This window comes from Rana temporaria, chromosome 6 (genome assembly GCF_905171775.1).
Source record: "Rana temporaria chromosome 6, aRanTem1.1, whole genome shotgun sequence".
NCBI lineage: Eukaryota > Metazoa > Chordata > Amphibia > Anura > Ranidae > Rana > Rana temporaria.
In genome coordinates this window covers 47,553,239-47,575,722 of record NC_053494.1, presented here as the reverse complement: position 1 = coordinate 47,575,722, position 22,484 = coordinate 47,553,239, and the positions used below count along the sequence as shown (strand labels likewise).

The 22,484-nt window shown below is 39.3% G+C and overlaps 1 protein-coding gene across 3 annotated transcripts in view; it reads right to left on the bottom strand.

The window, feature by feature from the left end:
• Positions 1-2,030: 2,030 nt before the first annotated feature.
• The window catches only part of PDGFA (platelet derived growth factor subunit A), a 108,796-nt gene continuing 88,342 nt past the window's right edge, over positions 2,031-22,484 (bottom strand). For 2 of the 3 annotated variants that reach the window (XM_040356777.1, XM_040356776.1), the window contains exons 5-7: positions 16,940-17,060; positions 8,283-8,368; positions 2,031-4,853 (exon numbers count right to left, since the gene is read on the bottom strand). In XM_040356777.1, coding sequence (XP_040212711.1) covers positions 8,313-8,368; positions 16,940-17,060 — 177 coding nt within the window. In that variant the 3' untranslated portion in view covers positions 2,031-4,853; positions 8,283-8,312. The remainder of the gene's footprint in view (positions 4,854-8,282; positions 8,369-16,939; positions 17,061-22,484) is intronic. The other variant, XM_040356778.1, reaches the window with a different exon arrangement.

Genomic DNA, 22,484 nt, shown 5'->3' with positions numbered 1-22,484 from the left:
TAAAACAATTTAGGGTATCCAAAACAATTTTATATATGTCATCTTCTATTTTAGATTTACTTTCCATTTAACATTACATAGTAAACATTACAAGTGTTACTGTATTTATTGGTGTATAACACTCACTTTTTTACCCTGAAAATAGGGGGTAAACTGGGCCTGCGTGTTATACGCAGGGGGCTGTGGAAAGTTTTCTTCCTGAAACTTCCCTCTTAAAGTTAGGGTGTGTGTTATATGCCTGTGCGTGTTATACGCCGATAAATACGGTAGTTTAAAGGAAACCTGATGTGTAGGCCAACATTGTTGACTGCCACCTGAAAAATGTCAGTGACTTGGATGACAGTGATTTTATTTTTAATTTTTTTGTATCACTGATACAGAATGAGTGTGCCAAGAAGTGTTTTTAATTTATAAAGGCATATAGGCTGTTTACTTTGTGGTCAAATTTACTTTGTATTGTACCTTGCAGCCTATTTGAAATATTAAGTGAACCCCATAAATTTCTAGCTACATTTACTGAATAGTTGTTTTAAGTCTATGGTTCAAACTAATTATGGCTATCCAGAGGGCAGCCAGTAAAGATGAGTCCCTAGGTTGAATATAGTAAAATACTTTTTCAAAATCTACTTTTTAAATCAGCTAAATACATTTCAGTTACATCAAAACATAAATGCCTCACAGTTCATATTTTTTAGAAAGTAGCCACATCCTAAGTAGAAAAATCTGTCTCCTGCCAGCATGCTGCAGAGAAGGACACTTGCTCTCTGTGGTAAAGCAGTGGTCTCTCTGCAAAGTCAAACATGCCACCTTTTGAGTTTAAATTAGAGCTCCCCATTTAGCATGGAGTGTAAGCTTTTCTGATTGCAGAGCTATAGGTCTGGCTCAGCATGGGGCGCATTTGACCACTGCATCCATATAGGGAACAAGGGCCCTTCTCTGCAGCGTGATGGCAGGGGCCAGGCTGTGGCTGCTTACTAAAGAAAACAAACTGTATGGCTTTAAACAACTTGCCTGGAATGTATTTAACTTATGAATTTGGGAATGTGGACTAAAATACTTGAGCATACAGTTCTAAGTCATCTACATCAGGATTTTAATATTGCTATTTCCAGACTTAGATTTCACCTGTACTTAACTATGATGCTTCCTAGAATATTTTGGTTGCCACTAGACAATAACTTTCAATTGCTCTGTTGACTTCAGTCCTTAACATTTGTCTTCTTTCCAGTTGAGACAGTAGAAAGGAGGGACAGACAGCCATCAAAAAGGTGAAGGAGAGTCAACAGCACCAAAAAAACGGTTGGGTGGAGGCTTGTACGTGTTCAAAGTGAAAGCACTCATCATGAGGGCAAAAGATATCTAAAGGTACATTTTAAACCCTTTTAGTGAAATGGAAAATTTCATTAAAAAAAATTATAAATAAATATATATATATATATATATATTCTGAGTGAAAGGCCACGTAACAAGGCAGCCCCCCCCCCCAAAAAAGACCCACAGGAATATTATTTCAGACTATCAGTTTTGCATACAGCAGCAGGACAACATAGGATATCACAAACCAAGTGCTACGACACATATTTGCAACAGAGAGTTAAATATTTGTATGATATGGTGCTACAAAAATATGACCACACAATGCTTTTTTTTTTTTTTGGTTCAAGAAAACATAGTAGGCTTTTCGTACTTATATAAAAATGTTAATTTTAGATAAAAATACAAACTTCAACTTTACAAAAAAAGAACACATTTCTGTTGAATACACATAAGCATACATATTTTTTTTACCAAAAATAAAGAATTTAGAATTTGTTCAAATACATGTAGCAATTTTTTTTACTTGCTACCTTGACACTGTACAATGCACTTACAAAAATAAAAATGTCCATTTCACACCCTGAAAATGTGAAATTGTTTGTTGTGTATGAACTAAAACCGCAAAACAACAACATATTAGAGAAATAAAATAAAATATTAGCATTATTATTAGGCAACTGGCACAAGTTTGACGTTGCACAGATATCCCATGATTTATTAATTTACAATATTTTATTTAGATCTTTATGTAGACACATTGGAAACAACATTTCTGGATGGACTAGATATACCTTTTCTCTTCCTATCATTTGTATGGTTCAATTAGCTTACATCCTGCTAGAGGAAATACTAAAATACTATAAAGTCATAGCAGTTTTGTATTTATGTTTTTTTTTCTGTAATTGCTCTCCATTCATTAAAAATAAGCCAGATCAAAAGGATCAAATGGGATATTTAAACAGTAAACATTTTTCATAATATATTTATATTTTTGAATGTAAATATATATGTACACACATTTTATTATGTATATGCGTTTATATGTGTATATATTTTATATACATACACACAAACACACAGACATTTTTCTTTTAATAAACCAGGGGAGAATCTTGTTTCCACCAGCTACCAAAACAGGAAACACAAACTTTATGTCGAAGCAAGGACACGGTTATAATGATCATTTGAGCTGTACTTTCATTTAAAGGTGTGTTCATTCTTGTAGACTTGAAGGGGCTTATTGTGTACATTTTATTCCCTTGAAGAAAACTCCTGAAAGAGGCCTGCCACCAAAAAAGTCCTACAAGTGGTAACCACAAGCTATCAGTTTACATTTACCAAGTAAAGCATTGTTGAAGGACTCCCGCAAAGATCATCAATGGCCATCCCACTCATGGCCTGTTCCATTCACTGGCATATTGGAAGAGACCAGAAAAAGCATGTTTTATTGGTAAATACAGGCCCCCAAGGGAGCTAAAACCCCACGCACCCCTTTAAATCATGGCAGGCACCATTCTGCGTTCAATTTTTGTGTTTTGCAAATAAAGCATTTTGATGATCCATCTGCTGATGTTTTCTTTTTTCCTTCCTTATTTTTGCCTTAGTAGATCTGCAGAGTAGGTTCTGTTTATACGATTGGCCTGTCAAGGAGTGTTGCATAAGTATACGTACAATTATCTTGTAATGACAGTATAGAGAGCTTAAGGTTGCTCGACCAAGCCAACACTCACACTATCAAAAAATACGGGGATTCACCTAAAAAGTTGACCTGGGAATTACCTTTTTGCAACAAAGGCAGGCAAAATCAATGGTGATAATTTATTGCAGCAGCATACTGGAGCATAGACAATTTGAAACAATTTGAAAGGTTTGCAAGGAAAATGTATGTGCACTTGGCAAGTCCTCCTAACATACGTTAGAGACAATTTGGGGGCTGTGTATAAAGGAAACAACGCAAATAAAAATACAGCTTTTTTGCCATCATTTTCTATTTTTTTCTTTTTTTACTTGAAAAACACTAACAACTGTCCTAACACAGAGACCCCACAGACAAATACTGATTAAAACAAAAATTCTCAGATAGTACCTGTTGCCTCCACATAGTGGTAGCAATTTGTGTGTTGAACAATATTTTTGCAAACTGTCTTGCTAGTTCATTTCTAAAAGCTGCTTCTCTTGAACACTGGTTGCGCCCACAAGACGATTGCATTCTTTGTATACACATCAGGTGTTTCTAGACAAGAGGGCTATATTAGAAGCATTACATAGTGCTTTTCAAATCCAATTAGCTTGGTAAACTGAATGTCATTAAATAAAATACATATATATATATCTATATATCAAATATACATATTTTATTGTTTTTTTTCTAATTTTCGGCAGGCAGGACTGAATACAGAAACACGCACACATTCACACGCGCGCACACACACACACACACACGCACACAAAAGTCAACACTAGGAAGATCACTGCTACAAAATGACCAATGGTGATCACAAAGAACAACAGACCAAATTTGAAGCGAGTGATATTTTAGGCCTTGTTCACAAGGGCTTTAAGAAAGCGCTCAGTGTGCTATCCAAACGCCGGCTGAGAACCTCCCTAAAATCCAGGGCAGAAGGGTGTATTGAGTCAAACTGCTCAGGATATACCAATGATCAGCATTTTTTACTTGTGTTAAATTGCTTTGCCCAGACCTTTTTCTGCAGCATCATGTATGCACCAATTGCTGCAGGTCTTTAGACTTTTCTTACTTTCCCGGCAGGCCCCCTGGAAGCATCTGATAGCCGGACGGAACACCGCCAGAAAACGTGCCGGAGCTGAATGCGCTTTTGCATCCAAGCCCATGTGAACTCAGCCTTAGTGCCATGACTGTGCTGCATTAATTAAATTACCCCCACAATGTAATAATAATTACTCTACGGAGTAAAATAACAACAAAAAAAGTCCTTTAAGGCTTCCCAGGTTTTTGTGAAGACTTAAACATCACAAAGCAAGGATTTATTGTGTCGCAAGTCTCTGTGTAGACAAGTTCGGTTGATACATTCCTGGTCTTTTCATTGCCACTATTCTGTCAATGACCATCCATCTTCATCAGTGTTAGCAGGCACATCGCTAGACATAAAGCACAGCTGCTTTCATATCAGGTCTGTATTCAGTTTTATGTTATTTGTTTTTTACATATCCTTTTTTTTTTTTTCAACCAATCTGCCATTTTGTTTGATTGCAGCAGTTTTCTGACAAGGGGAAGTGTCTCTTCTGTGTAAGAATGCTACAATACTTGCTTTGATGTCACAATAAACAAATGTACATTGTTCTTTTGTTCTCACAAAGTGTCCTTTGAACCTTTTTATTTTCTTATTTTTGTTCTTTTTTCCTAATCCTGTCTTTCCACACAAGGAAACAAAAAAAAAAAAAAAGAGAAAACAAAAAAAAAGTCTATAAAAGCACCATACGTAGAAGATTCAGGAATGTAACAAAGTGTGTACATCCAAGTCCCAGATGATTCCTTCCAGCTTATTTTCACCTCACATCTGTAAATAAAAAGAAAGTTCCTTATTATAATACAATATAATTTACACCACACAAATTAAAAGTTACGTAAATTGAAAACATATTCAGCTAGTCCACAAAATATATATACTGTATGACGCTTCTCACATTTACAGGTCATTTTTTTTACATTCATTGTGACTATGAACACATTTTTAAATTTAAAAAATGTATGTATTTTTTTATTCAGTTTTGTACAGTTCAGTAAAGCTGCCATTTTCTTTTGCAGTGAGTTTAATCACATACTCCAACTACTTTACAACACATGCTGACACCTAGACTGGACTATCTCGCTCCAGAGCTCTACATAATACTTCAAATTTGACTATGCATACTTTTTTCCCCCATCCCAACTGCTTTACTAAAAAATTTGTTGAGCACTTCTTAACTCATCAGCAACTCACATCTCCTACTTTTTCTCTGATCCAGAGCAGCAACCTCTGCAAGACTGTTTGGCATTTGATACTGGGGGAGATCTCCGACCTCTACATTACTACAGCACTCAACAGTAACATTAAGGTCAGAGGACAAGACCACTGAATATGGCAGGTGATACACACATCCGACACTCCTGGAAGTCTTGAATGCAAAAGAAACAGTGGAGGCCACATGGCTGGAATGTGAAGGAGGCAGGAGACAAGGACCACGAGATAAGCAAGTGCAATCCCTCTACTAATGCACGGACTGTTATTCCCAAGCTTTTATAAACCCAACTTGGTTAGGGTTGCTTTAAGTTCCAAATTATCATCATCTATCTTATTTCTGAAGATTTTTTTCTGTGCTAAAGACACATAATCAGCTGGAAAGCATAGCTGTAACATACCAATGCCTTTAAATCAAACATAGAGCATTTGACATACTGAAAGACAGTTTCCATTGCCTGACCACAAACAGGACCTATTAAATTGGAGTTTGTAAAGTGTTCCCAAGCAACCTAAAAATGTATATTCCAAGTCTGCCCCAAGGCCAGCTATTGATTCTTTAAAGTATACGCAAACTCATGATATAGCATGTGCCTTGTGGCGGCTAATGATTTTGCTGTTTCTAGGGGCTTCTTGAAACTATAAAATCCAAGGAACACTGGATTAGAGCTAAAGATAGTTGTCAACCACAACATATCTTTCCTCATTTCAACAGCCAGATCCCCACTTTTACCACATGACTAAATGTAAATCCATATTTAATTTAGACTTCCCTTTCATTCCTTCAGGCTTCATTAGAATCAAGATCAAGGGATTTAAAAAAAAAAACAGTATTTTCACCCATTAAGACTACACCAAGCTCAGTTCAACAGAACAATCTATTTCCACATGCGTCTGACTGGAAACCTCTTTTTTCCTCTTAAACAAATATTTAAACATTTAAGAACACAAAAGCAGTCATTAAGAGATTTGTATGGCAAAACATGAAGCGTTGCATGCTTTGAGCAGTCAGTTCCGCTACTACACAAGGAGATACAATAGCTGAATGGCCAACTGAAGCCCAAAAACACACACAACTGAACTCTTTGTTCCCAGGCAAATGTAAGAAAGTCCTTAAAAAACATAGGGAAATTCCCAAACCTAACAAAACCTAATCACAGGCTTGTATTAAAGACTACCACCCCACGTATATCAATACATCTTAAGATTTGACCATTCAGATCACTTTAAATTTGTTGCAAGAAACCAAATTATTAAACTTGGGAATCCAATAATAAAACACAGGTAAGACATGTTCATACACCTGGACCACCCATCTCACTTGTTCTTTACTATAAAAAATATAAAGTGATCATGTGCCACATTTAGAGCTGTAACTTTCAATATAAGGTTTCTAACAGATGTGGACACATTTCTGTTGAACTCCAAAGCACATTGGCCAATGTAGTCTCTGCTGCCATTTTTTTTAAAGCCAAGGAAGAAAATTGTTCCAACTACAGAAAGTGCTCTAGAAAACTAGTCCCAAAATTATCCAATGGTTGAGGATTTGTCCAGCCCTGGCACAAATAAATCAGAGCCAATTTTCAATTAAGCTAAACCAATTCATGCACAGATAACTAAAAAGCAAATGTTAGATCAACTATGCTCCTACAAGGCACAAGTAAGTAAGGAAGTAACAAATGTTATGGATTATTTGCTAAAACATCAAACAAGCAGAAGGAGAATCATAACCACATAAGGGTTTGCACAAGGCCTAGCACACCTGATCTTTAAACCCATTTAACACTTGTAGATAACTTGTTGCTTGGGATATAGCAGCCCAGGAACCTCCCTTACGGTTAGTGGAAGTTTAATGTTTGATGAGATAAACTCAAATGCCTAGTACACACGATCGTTTTTCCCGACGGTCAAAAGACGGCCGCGAAAACCGAGGTAAAAACCGAGAACCGGCTCGGTCCCTTTTCCCCTGTACACACGGCTGTTTTTTTGGACAGGAAAACTGCCAGGAGAACTTTGGTCGGGAAAACCGGCCATGTGTATGCTCCCTCGCAGTGTTTCCCATAGGAAAACTGTGGGGGAAAAAACGCTGCAATTCGCGGCGAGAAAAAAGAGAACATGTTCTAATTTTTTAAACCGCAGTTTTCCTGCCAAGAAAACTGCTAAGGAGCATACACACGACGGGTTTCCCCAGCCAAAGGAAAACAAGGCAGTTTTCCCGACTGGAAAAACGATCGTGTGTACTAGGCATAAGACTACAAGTCAATGGACTATTGGTCAATGATACTGTATTTCTTATGACCATACTACAAGTGATCAGGTAAGTATGGTAAAGTCAAGCCTCCCGGGAACTTTGGACTCCTAAAGGAATCCAGAAATTGTAATTAAACATCTTCTCTCAGTTTCTACAGAACAGTTAGCATCTACAAAATGCGTAATATTTGTTATAATGTACAGTGCCTGAAATGTATCAGTTGTACTAAACAGATCTATAGCTGGTAGTTTTTGTAAGCAACATTGCTATTTATTTTTCACAATAAAACTGAGTATTGCATAAATACATATTTTGTGGAATGACAAGGCTGAATATTTTTCCAGTTACCATTTACAATCCATCAGAATTTTTCCTGCAAAACAAACCATTCATGCATTGTAAGCCCCAAATAAAAATAATTTGCATAGAAAGAGGCACATTCCAGATCAGTTAAGCTGAAGCACAAGGATTGTAAAAATAAAATAAAATAAAATACACACAGGAGAGGTGAAATAGGGAGACAGCCGAGGAATGCGAGATGCTCATGGTGATGTGTAGCTTGAAGAAAATTATGAGAATTATGAAAGCCAATCATATATAATCTGTTTGAAGCCTTAAGGTAACAGTGTCAAGATTTTAACAAGTGATTGTGTTGACGTGATAAACAGATGATTAAAAGCTTGGGGAATTTTTTTAAAATCTTTTTTATGCTGGTGGTTATTTTTCAGAGTTCCTACCTGCCGAGAAAAATTATTTCCAGCTGGGTATTAGGCAGGCTTTAGTTTTTTTCGCTTCCGTTTTTTACCTGTTTCCCTAGGCCTTCCTGTTAACACAAGGGCAGGGCTGGTGAAAAGGCCTAAGGAAACTTATTTTATTCAGTCAAATATGTGTTTTAAAAAGGCAGTTTCCTGAAACAAGCTGGTTAATTAGTCTGATCCAACGACTTTACAAAAATGTATGGTTTCAAAACAGTTTAAAGTGACCCTGTCACCACCTTACACTGTCCAGGCTCAACATATCACAAAAATGTATGAAACTATCATTGATGTTGTTAATATGGAAACCCATTTCCCCTTTCTTTTCAGTAAAAGGGTGCTCCAATTTTCTTCAACCTGTAAGAAAGAGCCTGAAGTAAAATGAAGCCCCTTTATTAAAAATTGGGGAGCAGATTTAAATTTTTCAATGAGCATTAATTTAATACATTTTTATACTGGTCAGTCGAGAAAATATAAAGTAAAATCAAAGTCACTTTAAAAAGTATCATAAGATGTATACCAAATGCAGTCATAAACACGCTTCAACGTGTGGCCTTAAGAAAGTGTAGCATTTTAAAGCAGCAATTCAAACAAACATGGTTAAATATAATATAATATTAATTGTATAAAAATAATTTTTTGGATAGTGTTAAGATCACTGGTAAGATTTTCTTTCCCCTCCTCCCGTGTGAAGCTCATGCAGAAAATGAGGGGTGCAGAAGTCACCAGGAAAGAAAAGAATGGTCAGCAATAAAATACTATCAGAAGTTCTAACCCTTCCTAAGGCCGCGTACACACGATCGGTCATAACCGATGAAAACGGACTGAAGGACCGTTTCATCAGTTAACCGATGAAGCTGACTGATGGTCTGATGTGCCTACACACCATCGGTTAAAAAAACGATCTTGTCAGAACGCGGTGACGTAAAACACACGACGTGCTGAAAATAACGAAGTTCAATGCTTCCAAGCATGCGTCAACTTGATTCTGAGCATGTGCGGCATTTTGACCGATGCTTTTGCATACTAACGATCGGTTTTGACCTATCGGTTAGGCGTCCATCGGTTAAATTTTAAAGCAAGTTCTTTTGACCGAAGGATAACTGACCGATGGGGCCCACACACGATCGGTTTGGACCGATGAAACGGTCCTTCAGTTCCGTTTTCATCGGTTTTGACCGATCGCGTGTACGCGGCCTCACTCTAATAAAACTGTGTCTATTTTTGTCTATTTCCCTGTTGGAGAGACATCCCATCACTTCTTGTCTTATGTGAAAACCTTCCTAAAAGGGGCACAGGCGGCAAAAAAAGTTGGGCATTAGCTATGTAACAGGAAAATTAGTCCAACAACATTCATTTTTTTATAGTTTCTTTTGAATGTTGTAAGAAAATGTATTGCAGTTAGCAAGTTCTCAAAAATGAAAGAAAAAAAAATGAAAGAAACTCCTTTAGTAGTCATGCACCCATGTAAGTGTTCTACCCCACCCGTTTCCCAAGGGTCTGTGGACTGAATATGGCTTAATGCTGGCTAGGACAAGGACAGGTACACAAGGGTATACAGTTTCATAAGCCACCCATGTTACGGTGCCATGCATGACCGCTACACTGAGAAGAAAACTCCTTTTAAATAAAAAAAACAGTGCAAGGCTCCTTCAATAAATGTATTCTAAGGGTTGTCTGAAACTGGCAGCTGTTAGACTGTAAATGATAACAGCACTGAGTAGAGATTTCCACAACACTAGCCTGAACGAAGATCACAATCATTCATTCTTAGAGAAATGACCTTGACTAAGTCAAACCCGTGTACATTATCAAAAGGGCTATTGCATACCAGAATTTTAAGAATACAAGATTATCTGAATGCAAACAGAAAATGTGTATATTTATTAAGAGTTAAGCACCTATGATTGTATTTTTTTAACGTGTTCATCTAGAATAGAAGCTTTACATGTAGTTTCTCTGCAGCCTTTATAGAACCTCGATGGTTCACACGAATCCTGATAACTCAGGTACACAAAAGGCATGGAGGTGGCCATTGTAAAGGCATAATAACACTTGAACTTTTAGGATACTTTTTTTTATGAGAACATACGTTTTACATATTATAGATACAAATATCTTTTAAGTTAAAGGGGTTGTAAAGGTAAAAAAAAATCCGAAATAGCTTCCTTTACCTTAGTGCAGTCCTCCTTCACTTACCTCATCCTTCCATTTTGCTTTTAAATGTCCTTATTTCTTCACTTCACTTCCTGTTCTTTTGTCTGTAACTAAACACAGTAATGCGAGGCTTTCTCCCTGGTGTGGAGTGTCGTGCTCGCCCCCTCCCTTGGACAACAGGAGAGTCAGGACGCCCACTAACACACAGCTCCTTTCTCTATCTGCAACGTAGAGAGCGTCCTGACTCTCCTGTTGTCCAAGGGAGGGTGCGAGCACGACACTCCACACCAGGGAGAAAGCCTTGCATTACTGTGTGGAGTTACAGACAGAAGAAAAGGAAGTGAGGGTTTCTCAGGAGAAATTAGGACATTTAAAAGCAAAATGGAAGGATGAGGTAAGTGAAGGAGGACTGCACTAAGGTAGAGGAAGCTATTTAGGAGAATTTTTTTTTTTACCTTTACAACCCCTTTAAGTTGTAAAATCCATGTTCGCTAAATACTTACTAAGGCTGAGACCAGGAATTCTCAAATAGGGTTCCTTAGAACCCTAGAGTTCCTTTAGATGTTGATAAGAGGTTCCTTTAGCAGTGGGCAATGGTGGATTGATCTCTCACCTACATTGACCATGGATGGAAGGGTGCTATTTTCCATTGATATCCAATATTGGAGGCACTATCTACACTGACCATGGATGGAAGGGGGACTATTTTCCCCTGACATCCAATGTAAACACACATCTATGCTGACCACAAATGTAAAGGGGCAATCCTTTACTAATAATTTATGTAAGGGAGCACTTTTCCACTTACCGATAGTGTAAGAGGGCACTTGCCCACTGACTTCCAGTGCAAGAAGGCAGTTTACTAACCATCATTGTAAGAAGGCACCACACTGATCATTAACCACTTCCCGCCTGGCCTATTGCAAAATGACGACCAGGCAGGACTTTTGTTGTTCCAGATGGACGTCATATGACATGTTTTTGGAATGCCCCTCCACCAGATACAGCTGAGGACAGATCACTGTACTGACCTGCTGCCTGTACCGTTTGGTCAGCGTGACCAATCACAGCAAATCACGTAACAATTGTAAACAAAGGATAGTTTCCTTTCATGCCATTCATTGCGTAGATTTGTGTTGCTAGCTGTGTTTGGTCACAGTGATCACAAGGTACAGACAGGGCTAATCACAGCCCATCTGTACAATGTGATTAGATCTGGCATATCACAGCTAACCACAACAATACTCACTGAATGGATCAGTTTCATTCAGTAAAAATGGTTGCTTATACCAATGAAATGAATTGTAATCATAATAATTAAAATTAAAAAATTAAAAAATTCTGATTACAAAAAAAAAATTCCTGATTACTGTGGTAACACTGTGTTGCTCTGGTCACATTGTTTTTAAAAACAGAAAAACAAATGTAAGAAATAATGAAATAAACAAAATAGGAAAAAAGGTGAAAAAATTAAAATTTTTGTATTTATTTATTTTTTACATACTGATCACCGCCATACCAGTTATATGATGCTGTACTGCATTGGTGACAGCATGTAAAAAAATACATTGCGAAGAAAACTTTTTTTTAAATTTCTTAATTTTCCAAATATTGTGACAACAACCCCAAAAAAACTTGCCATGCCTCTTACCAAATACCTTGGACTGTCTACTTTCTAAAAATAGTTAATTTGGGGCTATTTGTACTGTCCTGACATTTTTGGGCATCAAGTAATGAGATAGACCTTTTGATAAATTTTCAGATATACTGTACATACTGTGAGGGAAAAAGTATTTGATCCCCTGCTGATTTTGTATGTTTGTCCACTGAAAAAAAATTATCAGTCTATAATTTTAATGGAAGGTTGTGAAATAAGTATTTGACCCCTTCGCAAAACATGGCTTAGTATTTGATGCCAATACCCTTGTTGGCAATCACAGAGGTCAGATGTTTTTTTTGTAGTTGGCCACCAGGTTTGCACACATCTCAGGAGGGATTTTGTCCCACTCCTCTTTGCAGATTCTCTCCAAGTGATGTTTGGTAACTCAAATCTTCAGTTCCCTCCACATTTTTTCTATGGGATTAAGGTCTGGAGACTGGCTAGGCCACTCCAGGACCTTAATGTGCTTCTTCTTGAGACACTCTTTTGTTGCCTTGGCCATATCTTTTGGGTCATTGTCATGATGGAATACCCATCCAAGACCCATTTACAATGCCCTGGCATTGAAAAGGAGGTTCTCACCTAAGATTTGACGGTACATGGCCATGTCCATCGTCCCTTTGATTCTGTGAAGTTGTCCTGTCCCCTTAGCAGAAAGACACCCCCAAAACATAACATTTCCACCTTAATGCTTGACAGGGGCACTGGTGTTCTTGGGATCGTAGGCAGCATTCCTCCTTCTCCAAACACATGGAATTAAGTTGATGCGAAAAAGCTCGATTTTGGTCTCATCTGACCACAACACTTTTACTCAGTTCTCCTCTGAATCATTCAGATGTTCATTAGCAAACTTCAGACAGGCCTGTACATGTGCTTTCTTCAGTAGGGGGACCTTGTGGACGCTGCAGCATTTCAGTCCTTCATGGCATAGTGTGTTACCAATTGCTTTCTTGATGATTATGGTCCCAGCTGCCTTGAAATCATTGACAAGATTCTCCCGTGTAGTCGTAGGCTGATTCCTCACCATTCTCATGATCATTGGAACTCCACAAGGTGAAATCTTGCATGGAGCCCCAGACCGAGGGAGATTGACAGTTATTTTGTGTTTTTTCCATTTGCGAATAATTGCACAATGGCGATGGTCTTGTAGCCCATTCCAGCCTTGTGTAGGTCTATAATCTTGTCCCTGACATCCCTGGACAGCTCTTTGGTCTTGGCCATGGTGAAGAGATTGGAATCTGATTGATTGATTGCTTCTGTGGATGTGGAGATTTTTTTTTTATAAAGGTAACAAGTTGAGATTATGAGCACTCCCTTTAAGAGAGTTTTCCTAATCTAAGCCCTTTACCTGTATCTTGCTGATTGATAGGGGATCAAATACTTATTTCACTCATTAACATGCAAATCACTTTATAACTTAAAAAGCGTTTTCTGGATATTTTTGTTGTTATTCTGTCTCTCACTGTTAAAATAAACATACCATTAAAATTATAGACTAATCATTTCTTTGTCAGTGGGCAAACGTAGGGATCAAATACTTTTTTACCTCACTACACGATAATTTGTGAATGATAGAGACTAAATAATATACACTGATTTGGGTTATTTTCCCAAAATAAATGGAGCAGAATACATTTTGGTCAAAATTTTTAAAGAAAGATTATTCATTGGCAAAATTTGATGACAAAAACACGTTTTGTGTTTTAAAATGTTCAGTCTTTTTTCGTTTATTTAACAAAAAAAACAGTGGTAATTAAAGGAGTTGTAAACCTACATTTTTTTCACATTAATGCATCCTGTGCCCCCCCCCCCGTTTTACTGACCCAACCCCCCAAATTTCTGTGGGCGTGTCCCAGCCATCCTTCTCTCAGTGGAGCCCAAGCTTTGATCGGGTAGATTGATAGCAGCACAGCCATTGGCTCCCACTGCTGTCAATTAAATCCAATGATGCGAGCGCCGGGCCAAGTGATACACTTGCCATCTATGCGTGCCAAGTGTATATCTCAGGAGCGCACCCACAAGGTAACCCTCTCGGGAGAGAGTATCCCAGAGGGGGTTATCTAATGCAGGGAGGAGCCGCTGTGGGACCCCAGAACAGGTGGATCGGGGCAACACAGTGGAAGTAAGTATGACATGTTTGTTATTTTTAAAAAAAAATCGCAAACCTTTAGTATTACCGTATTTATCGGCGTATACCGCTCACTTTTTTGCCCTTAAAATCAGGGAAAAATAGTGGGTGCGCGATATACGACGATACCCGCTTCCCGCACTGTGTTTGAAACACTCCGCCGACATATACCGAGCGCAGTACACTCGGGTATAGTCGGGCAGGCTCGGCTCCGTTCGTGGTCACGTCCTGTGCGTCCTGTACGTCCTTTACGTGAGAGGAGCCGAGCCTGCCCGAGTATACCCGAGTGTACTGCGCTCGGTATATGTCGGCGGAGTGGTTCAAACACAGCGCGGGAAGTGGGGATCGGCTGAAAAACACAGCGGGGAGGACACCACGATGGCCGCCGGACCGGACAAGGCCGCCGTTGAACGCAATGGACGCCGTGCAAGACACCGACGAGGGGCATACAAACTGTAAGTATTTCTTTTTTTCCCAGGAATTTTCCTTCTAGGTTGGGGGTGCGCGCTATACGCCGGGGCGCGTTATATGAAGATAAATATGGTACTTTAAATATCACCAAAAGAAAGCTCCATTTGTGTGAAAAAATTGATACAAATTTCATATGGGTACAGTGTTGCATGACTGCGCAATGTGCCCTTCAAAGTGCAGCAGCGCTGAAAGCTGAAAAATGGCCTGGGCAGGAAGGGGGTACAAGTTAATCTGAAAGTTTTCAGCAAGTAAACAGGCAAGCAGACATTTTTAAATACACCTGCGATTCATGGACTAAGTTCCTGCAGGAAACAGTGGGGTTTATATGGACAGCTGCAAGCAAAGCAATGAGAGGCTAAAATCATCCACAGCCTTGTAATCGGACATGTAGTGATTACCTATGGATGGCCTAATCATCCGCCCACAAATGGCTGCAAGCTCCAAGTGTCAGCCTTTAATTGCTTTGTATGGGGCTTCTTATCCGCAGCTGTTCACATAACCTCCACTGAATTTCCCGCAGGAATTTGTGGCCTGATAAAAACCACAGGTCTAAATGGGGCCTTAAAGTTAGGCAAATGGGAATATGTAACAAAAATAAAGTAGGTGTTATTCTAATTTTAATGCAAAAGTGGAAATACCCTTTAAATTATTGTTTTGTGTTTGAGGAAGACTCTGTTGTAAGGATAATATGAGATTACTCTCACTAGGCTCCAGAGGTACACTCCTCCTTTTTCTGGAGTCTGGGTAATTGTCAAGAACCCTACTTGTATGAAAAAGCATCAATGCTCACTGTTGCTAGGTGCCTCTGCACCTGGCAACAGTGCGCAATGCAGTCCCAAATAAGGCAAGCGGCCTCTTTTTTAGTGGTACCGGTTTACTCTAATAACCGGCTTTATTGTGAACTGGAAAAGCCCAAGACAGGCAACAAAAAGACGACAAAAAAAAAAAAAAATTAGTGCGCTAAGCCATCCCCATGAGAGCCCTCAGTTTGAGAAACTGACACTGTAATAGACGCGGTGGGCGGTGTTTAGCACGCTTTGTATGATCGACTGTATCTAGCCACCAATAAGGTGCCAGCTGCATGGGTTGGTAATTAGGGCTAAAGTGACTTACATTAACTCAACAAGCATGCACATATTTTCTTTAGGTCAGATGCTGTGCCATGTTTATGCCTCCTACTGTATGTGCCCTGTTTATGATACCCATGTGCCATGTTTATGCTACCTATGTGCCATATTTATGCCTCCTATGTGCCATATTTATGCCTCCTATGTGCCATATTTATTCCTCCTATGTGCCATGTTTATGCTACCCATGTTCCATGTTTATGCTACCCATGTGCCATGTTAATGCTACCCATGTGCCATGTTAATGCTACCCATGTGCCATGTTAATGCTACCCATGTGCCATGTTTATGCTACCCATGTGCCATAGTTATGCTTCATATGTGCCATGTTTATGCCACCTATGTGCCATGTTTATGCCACCTATGTGCCATATTTATGCCACCTATGTGCCATGTTTATGCCTCCTATGTGCCATGTTTATGCTACCTAGGTGCCATGTTTATGCTACCTAGGTGCCATGTTTATGCCACCTATGTACCATGTTTATGCCTCCTATGTGCCATGTTTATGCTATCATGTGCCATGCTTATGCTACCTATGTGCCATGCTTATGCCTCCCATGCTTTATCGAATGTACTGGTTATTAAATCAGCCATTTGTCCAGCTGAACCTTAGAAAGTCCCATTTTTAGCAAAGTTTTACCTTTTCCTGCTTCCATCAAAGGCTAACTTCAAGGCAACATGGCCATCTAAGCAGTATCTTACCATCACCCATGGCAATAATGAAATCAATTGAGCCACAAACCATTTTAAAATGTCAAATACTAAGTCACATAAGCTATAAAGGAAAGCTGTATTAAAAAAAAAAAAAAGCTGTTAATTATCTTTAACTGCCAGTTTGTAATCCTTACAGCAATATCAAGTATTAGTTATTATAAATGCTATTTTAGCCCTTTATCTGTAGATCTGTGTAAAGAACAAAGTGCAGTAATTGCAAAGCACTCACGTGTATCCAAGAAGATTCCTGATTTGCTGATTTGAATTACTGCATATTAATTCTTCTCTTTCCCTAATTAAATAAATCTGTAGGTGTGCAATGTAATTGTGTTTGAGAACTAACTTTGCAACAAAAACAAGAAAGTTAAAATGTTCTTACCAGTTTCTTCTTCTCGATAATCTGAATTAGAATTTGTACAAGTGCATTCCAGGTGCTCCTCTAATCTCACCAGAACTTCTTTTAATTTGGGTTTTTTTCTTACATATTCTACTTTTGCCACCTGTAACAAAAGAAAGACAGTTTGCTTTCAACACTGCGAAGACATAGAGACAGACACAAGACACAAGAGTTTAAAAACAGATGCACGGTATTTGCTCACTAAAATAATGTGCTTTGAAGTACACCTCTCAACTTTTTGAAATGGGAAAGAGGGACACCTATTAGCACAGGTATGTAGGCATGGACCACACCCACGCCACGCCCCTCTTAAAAGGACTCACGTGATCGGTCCCCGGAGCTGAAGAACGGAAAGAGGTGTGTGTAAACACACCTTCCCTGTTCTTCGTTGTGGCGCTGTCATTGATCGTCTGTTCCCTGATATAGGGAAAGGCGATCAATGACATCACGCATCCAGCCCCGCCCCCTACAGTTAGAAACACATATGAGGTCACACTTAACCCCTTTAGCGCCCCCTAGGGGTTAACTCCCAAACTGCAATTGTCCTTTTTACAGTAAACAATGCATTTTTATAGCATTTTTTGCTGTGAAAATGACTATGGTCCCAAAAATGTGTCAAAATTGTCTGTTGTGTCCGCCATAATGTCGCAGTCACAAAAAAAAACCTTTGATCACCGTCATTAGTAGTAAAAAAAAATAATAATAATAATAAAAATGCAATAAAACTATCTCCTATTTTGTAAACGCTATAAATTTTGCGCAAACCAATCGATAAACGCTTATTGCAATCTTTTTTAACCAAAAATAGGTAGAAGAATACGTATCGGCCTAAACTGAGGGAAAAAACTTTTTTTTTGTATATTTTTGGGGGATATTTATTATAGCAAAAAATATTGCATTTTTTTTCCAAAAAATATTTGTTTATAGCGCAAAAAAATAAAACCTGCAGAGGTGATCAAATACCACCAAAATAAAGCTCTATTTGTGCGGAAAAAAAAGGATGCCAATTTTGTTTGGGAGTCACGTCACACGACCGCGCAATTGTCAGTTAAAGCAACGCAGTGCCTGAATCGCAAAAAGGGGCCTGGTGCTTTACCTGCATTTTGGTCCGGGTCTTAAGTGGTTAAAGCAGTCGCATTTACTTGCATTCAGAAGATAAAATATGTGGTCTGGTGCCCCCAAGTGGTGCACCTCAATTCCATATATATATATATATATATATATATATATATATATATATATATATAAAAACATGAGTACGTACTGGGACTTTAAATGAGGTGCAGCACGCACAACCCCTATATACATGGTAAACATGGTTCACAATTTCTTGATAAATACAAATCTCATTACAATAAATAGAATGCAAGTTGAATATCACACTGATTTGCAGTAATTCAATAACAGGACATACATACACACACACACATATATATACTGTATATATATACAGTATATATATATATATATATATATATATATATACACATATATATATTAAAGCGGAGTTCCGGCCACAATTTCACTTTTTAAATATAAATACCCCTGTAATACACAAGCTTAATGTATTCTAGTAAAGTTAGTCTGTAAACTAAGGTCCGTTTTGTTAGGTTGTTACAGCATTTAGACACTTTATAAAATAGAAATTGACTGGGGCCATCTTAAGTGTGGGCATCATGAAGCCAGACTGTATGACTTCCTGGATTTTAGCCTTGCAGATCTCGCACATGCTCAGTGCTGCACAAGCAGTGTCAGATCAGGTTTCAGCACCTGTGCTGTCCAAGTCACATGATTCTTTGAGATGGGGAGTGCACAGACTCCTGGAAAGTTACACCCACTACATTCCCAGGAGTCTGTGCGGTGTAGGTTAGGAAGCATTAAGCACCTAGGTGCAGGAAGTGGGAAGATTAACTATTCTGCCTAGCAACAACACTTTGAAGGCATCTAAAAAAAAAAAAAAAATTGTAAAGGACTAATGACATTTTTTAAAAACTACTGATGTAATGTTATATTTATGGGTGGAACTCCACTTTAAAAAAGTTCAATATCTCAAGACATGTTTGGATGAAACTGCATCTTAAACTTGATGCGTTTCATGAGTCAACGCTCACTTCTTCAGGAGTACATACAAATAACAATGCATGTAAATTAGCTAAGGTTCGATGTACATGGCAATAATTCGGATAAGTGACCGCAAGGGACGTTTGGCTCAGGAGCAATGGAAGTTGAACCTACGATGCAGCATGGGTGAAATAAAAGTATGTCCATCCAATGATATTGCCCAGAGTAATCTCATGGATGCATCATGATTGAACTGAGAAGCCAAATGTTACTTTGCAGTCACTGAAGGTGAAAAAAGAGAAGAGGCGTTCAGCCACATTTAAGAAACTTGCACACGGGGCCGTACACTTGCAGTGCGTCCCTTCTTGGGTTTTGGTGCACCTGGGAGGGATGGTGCAGTGCCCAGCCTTGCTGCAGTTAGCCTCTCAAAGTCTGTGGCAGGCTGCGGCTAGACTGGACTAAACAATGTGCAGAGTAGTACCAGTGTTTAGGGCCTTGTGCGTTCGGGGACAAAGATCGGGACTGCAGACACAATTCAAACAATCAGAAGGTAGACATCAGCACTAAATTTGAGTGAAGCCTTGTACACACGACCGAGGAACTCGACGGGCGAAACACATAATTTTCCTCGTCGAGTTCCTTGTTAGGCTGTCGAGGAACTCAACAAGGCAAGTTTCTCCATTCCCGTCGAGGAAAAAGAAGACATGCTCTCTTTTTGGCTCGACGGGATCCTCAACAGTTTCCTCGTCGAAAAATGTACACACGACCGGTTTCCTCGGCAAAAAAAAAAAATCCCAGCAAGTTTCTTGCTGGTTTTGGCCGAGAAACTCGGTCGTGTGTACGAGGCCTGAGACAGCAGGTAGTCTTTATAGACAAAGGACTTGATGATCACAACAATCTTTAATGCAATATCAGACAATGCTTCAGGCTATGCTGCCCTCTTCTGATTGGGGAAATCTTAGGTTCTAAACAACAGCCTTGTGCTATATCGTCAATATATTGTCAATTAATAGCACACACAATTATACTCACAAAAGCCATGTGGTAAATAAGCATATTGTGCAACCAGTGCCACATTCAAAATCCAAGTAGAAGAAATTGATGTCAAATGTAGAAACCTCAAGAACACTCAAGAGCAGATACAAGAGCTGATGTGTTTTGAGGGCTATATCCGTTTCCTCAGAGCTAAGTGGCCAGAGGACACTTTAGAAACTCTTCAATACTATTTAAAGTAAAGCTGCGAAAGAAAAACTGGTTTCAATGGTCAGGCGACTGCACCGCTAGCGCTAGTCCCAATGGCATAACAGAGCCACTTGGTGCACATTATTACCAGAACCTCTCCCACCATATCTCATACAGTGCACTAAGATATTCCAATAACCATATGAGAGGTCCTGAAAATAAACTGAATGTGGGATGTGAAGGGTAAATACATCCTAAACAGAATATGGTAGCACACTTTGGTAACAAATAAACAATTATTGGGTCACCTGACCTCAAGGGCCTAGAAGCAATTGCATACTCTATGGCCCATGTAGCTAAAGCAGAAATAAACCCAAGAACAATTTTATATACTGTAGCTTACCAGTCCTTATGGGTGGCTACATTAGTTTTCATTTTTAGGCTTTACACCTGTAAGGGGCTCGATGGTCCCCCCTGTTTCTTTTTTTCGTCTGACTTTAGTAACTAGCGGCAGGAGAGAGAAGAGAAGACTCGCGGTAGGGGAGAGAGAAGAGAAGAGATTACACTTTCGTTACCACAACCCCCCCCGCTTATCATCTCGCAGCAGGAGAGAGGAGGCCACCCACCCCGGTTCTCTGCTCCAGGGGGGCCCTGCCTAAAGCGGTGTAAGGGGCCCCAAAATTTGTGATGGCTGCCCTGATGTTTAAAGTCCAGCATGGGCGCCAACCATAACTCTCTTTACAGATACAGTGGAGTGAGTGTAGCCACCAAGGAACAGGGAGTGACTGCTGTGCTAAAAATAAGCATCTCCAAATTGCCACAGCATCAGGCAACAAGTTCCTACTCATGAAGAGGTCCATATACGGAGTATCTTGTTTCTCAAAAAGGGGTCAGAAGTATGATTTTTTTTTTCTTTCAGGTGGAACTAGTGTAGCCAGGCTGTTCTGACAAGTTTTATGAAAACCTTGTCCCCAAATGGGCACACCTGTGAGCCATAGTGCACTATCTGGAAAGCTAATGACACACTCACTCTAAACTACTGCTATTGTATGCCACCTCTTCTCCCATAAAATTCACAATGGCAGAAGTATAAGGTTGCATGGAAAAGCTGCCCTGTGTAATGTCAACAGCTATGCACCTCACACGAAAGTCAAAAAGTTGAGCACACTGTACTGTTCTGCCTCCAACAGGACATTAATGAATTTGTTTTGCCCACAATATCAGATTTGACCACAAGATGGAGCCAGTGGTAAATTACTAGAAACTCTTCACCTTTAACAAAAGTTCCCATCATTCTTCAGTTTGAGGAAGAGGAAACAGGTGCATCCTGGGAACTCAGACTCAATTTTAGATACTGAAAGAAGGAACCAGCAACCAGAGCACATGTTGGACTAAAACTTGCATCCGCTTGCATCCCCTAAACACAGCATCGCTGGAGAGAATTACTTATCGCCATGTACAGCCTAGCTTGTTCATTGTATTTCTGTATATTTCATATATTGGTTATATGTATCTGTATTTGTTTTTTCTCAATAGTTTCGCCCCACCCTGTTTTGTTAAAAACTTCAAAATGACACTCAGTCTGGCTTATTGCAGAATAGAAGGGTTAAGCTACGCAAAAGGAAAATGTGTAGTGGGGAGAGAACATGTACCATGTACAAACTTTTGGCATTCCACAAATCCCTAATATCGCATGACATTTATACACATGATAAAAAAAAAATTGCTGTTAAATGTTCTTGTACTGCCACCTCTGGCACTGCCCTGTGATCACCGACTTGTCACTGGTAAACACAGAAGCCAGAAGAGAAAGTTTTCTGCACTAATCACTAAGGCACGTACACACGGTCGGACAAAACCGATGAGAATGGTCCGACGGACCGTTTTCATCGGTTCCCCGCTGAAGTGGCCTGATGGTCTGATGTGTGTACACACCATCAGTTCAAAATCCGATCGGGTCAGAACGCTGTGAAGTAAAACACACAACGTGCTGAAAAAAACGAAGTTCAATGCTTCTAAGCATGCGTCAAAGGAAAACAGACCGATGGCCTATACACACGGTCGGTTTGGTCCAATGAAAATGAACTTCGGTTCATTCTCATCGGACCAAACCGACCGTGTGTACGGGGCCTTACTCCGCCGGCTTTTGTGTTTACTAGTGACAGCTTGCCTCTTCAAGCAGCTCAGGAGTGCTGAGCTGCTCCTCCTGCAGGCCTTGTCTGGGACTTTTTCCTGGCACTCTCAGATGAATGTGGGTGGGGGATAAGCTCTGTACTGAAGGGGG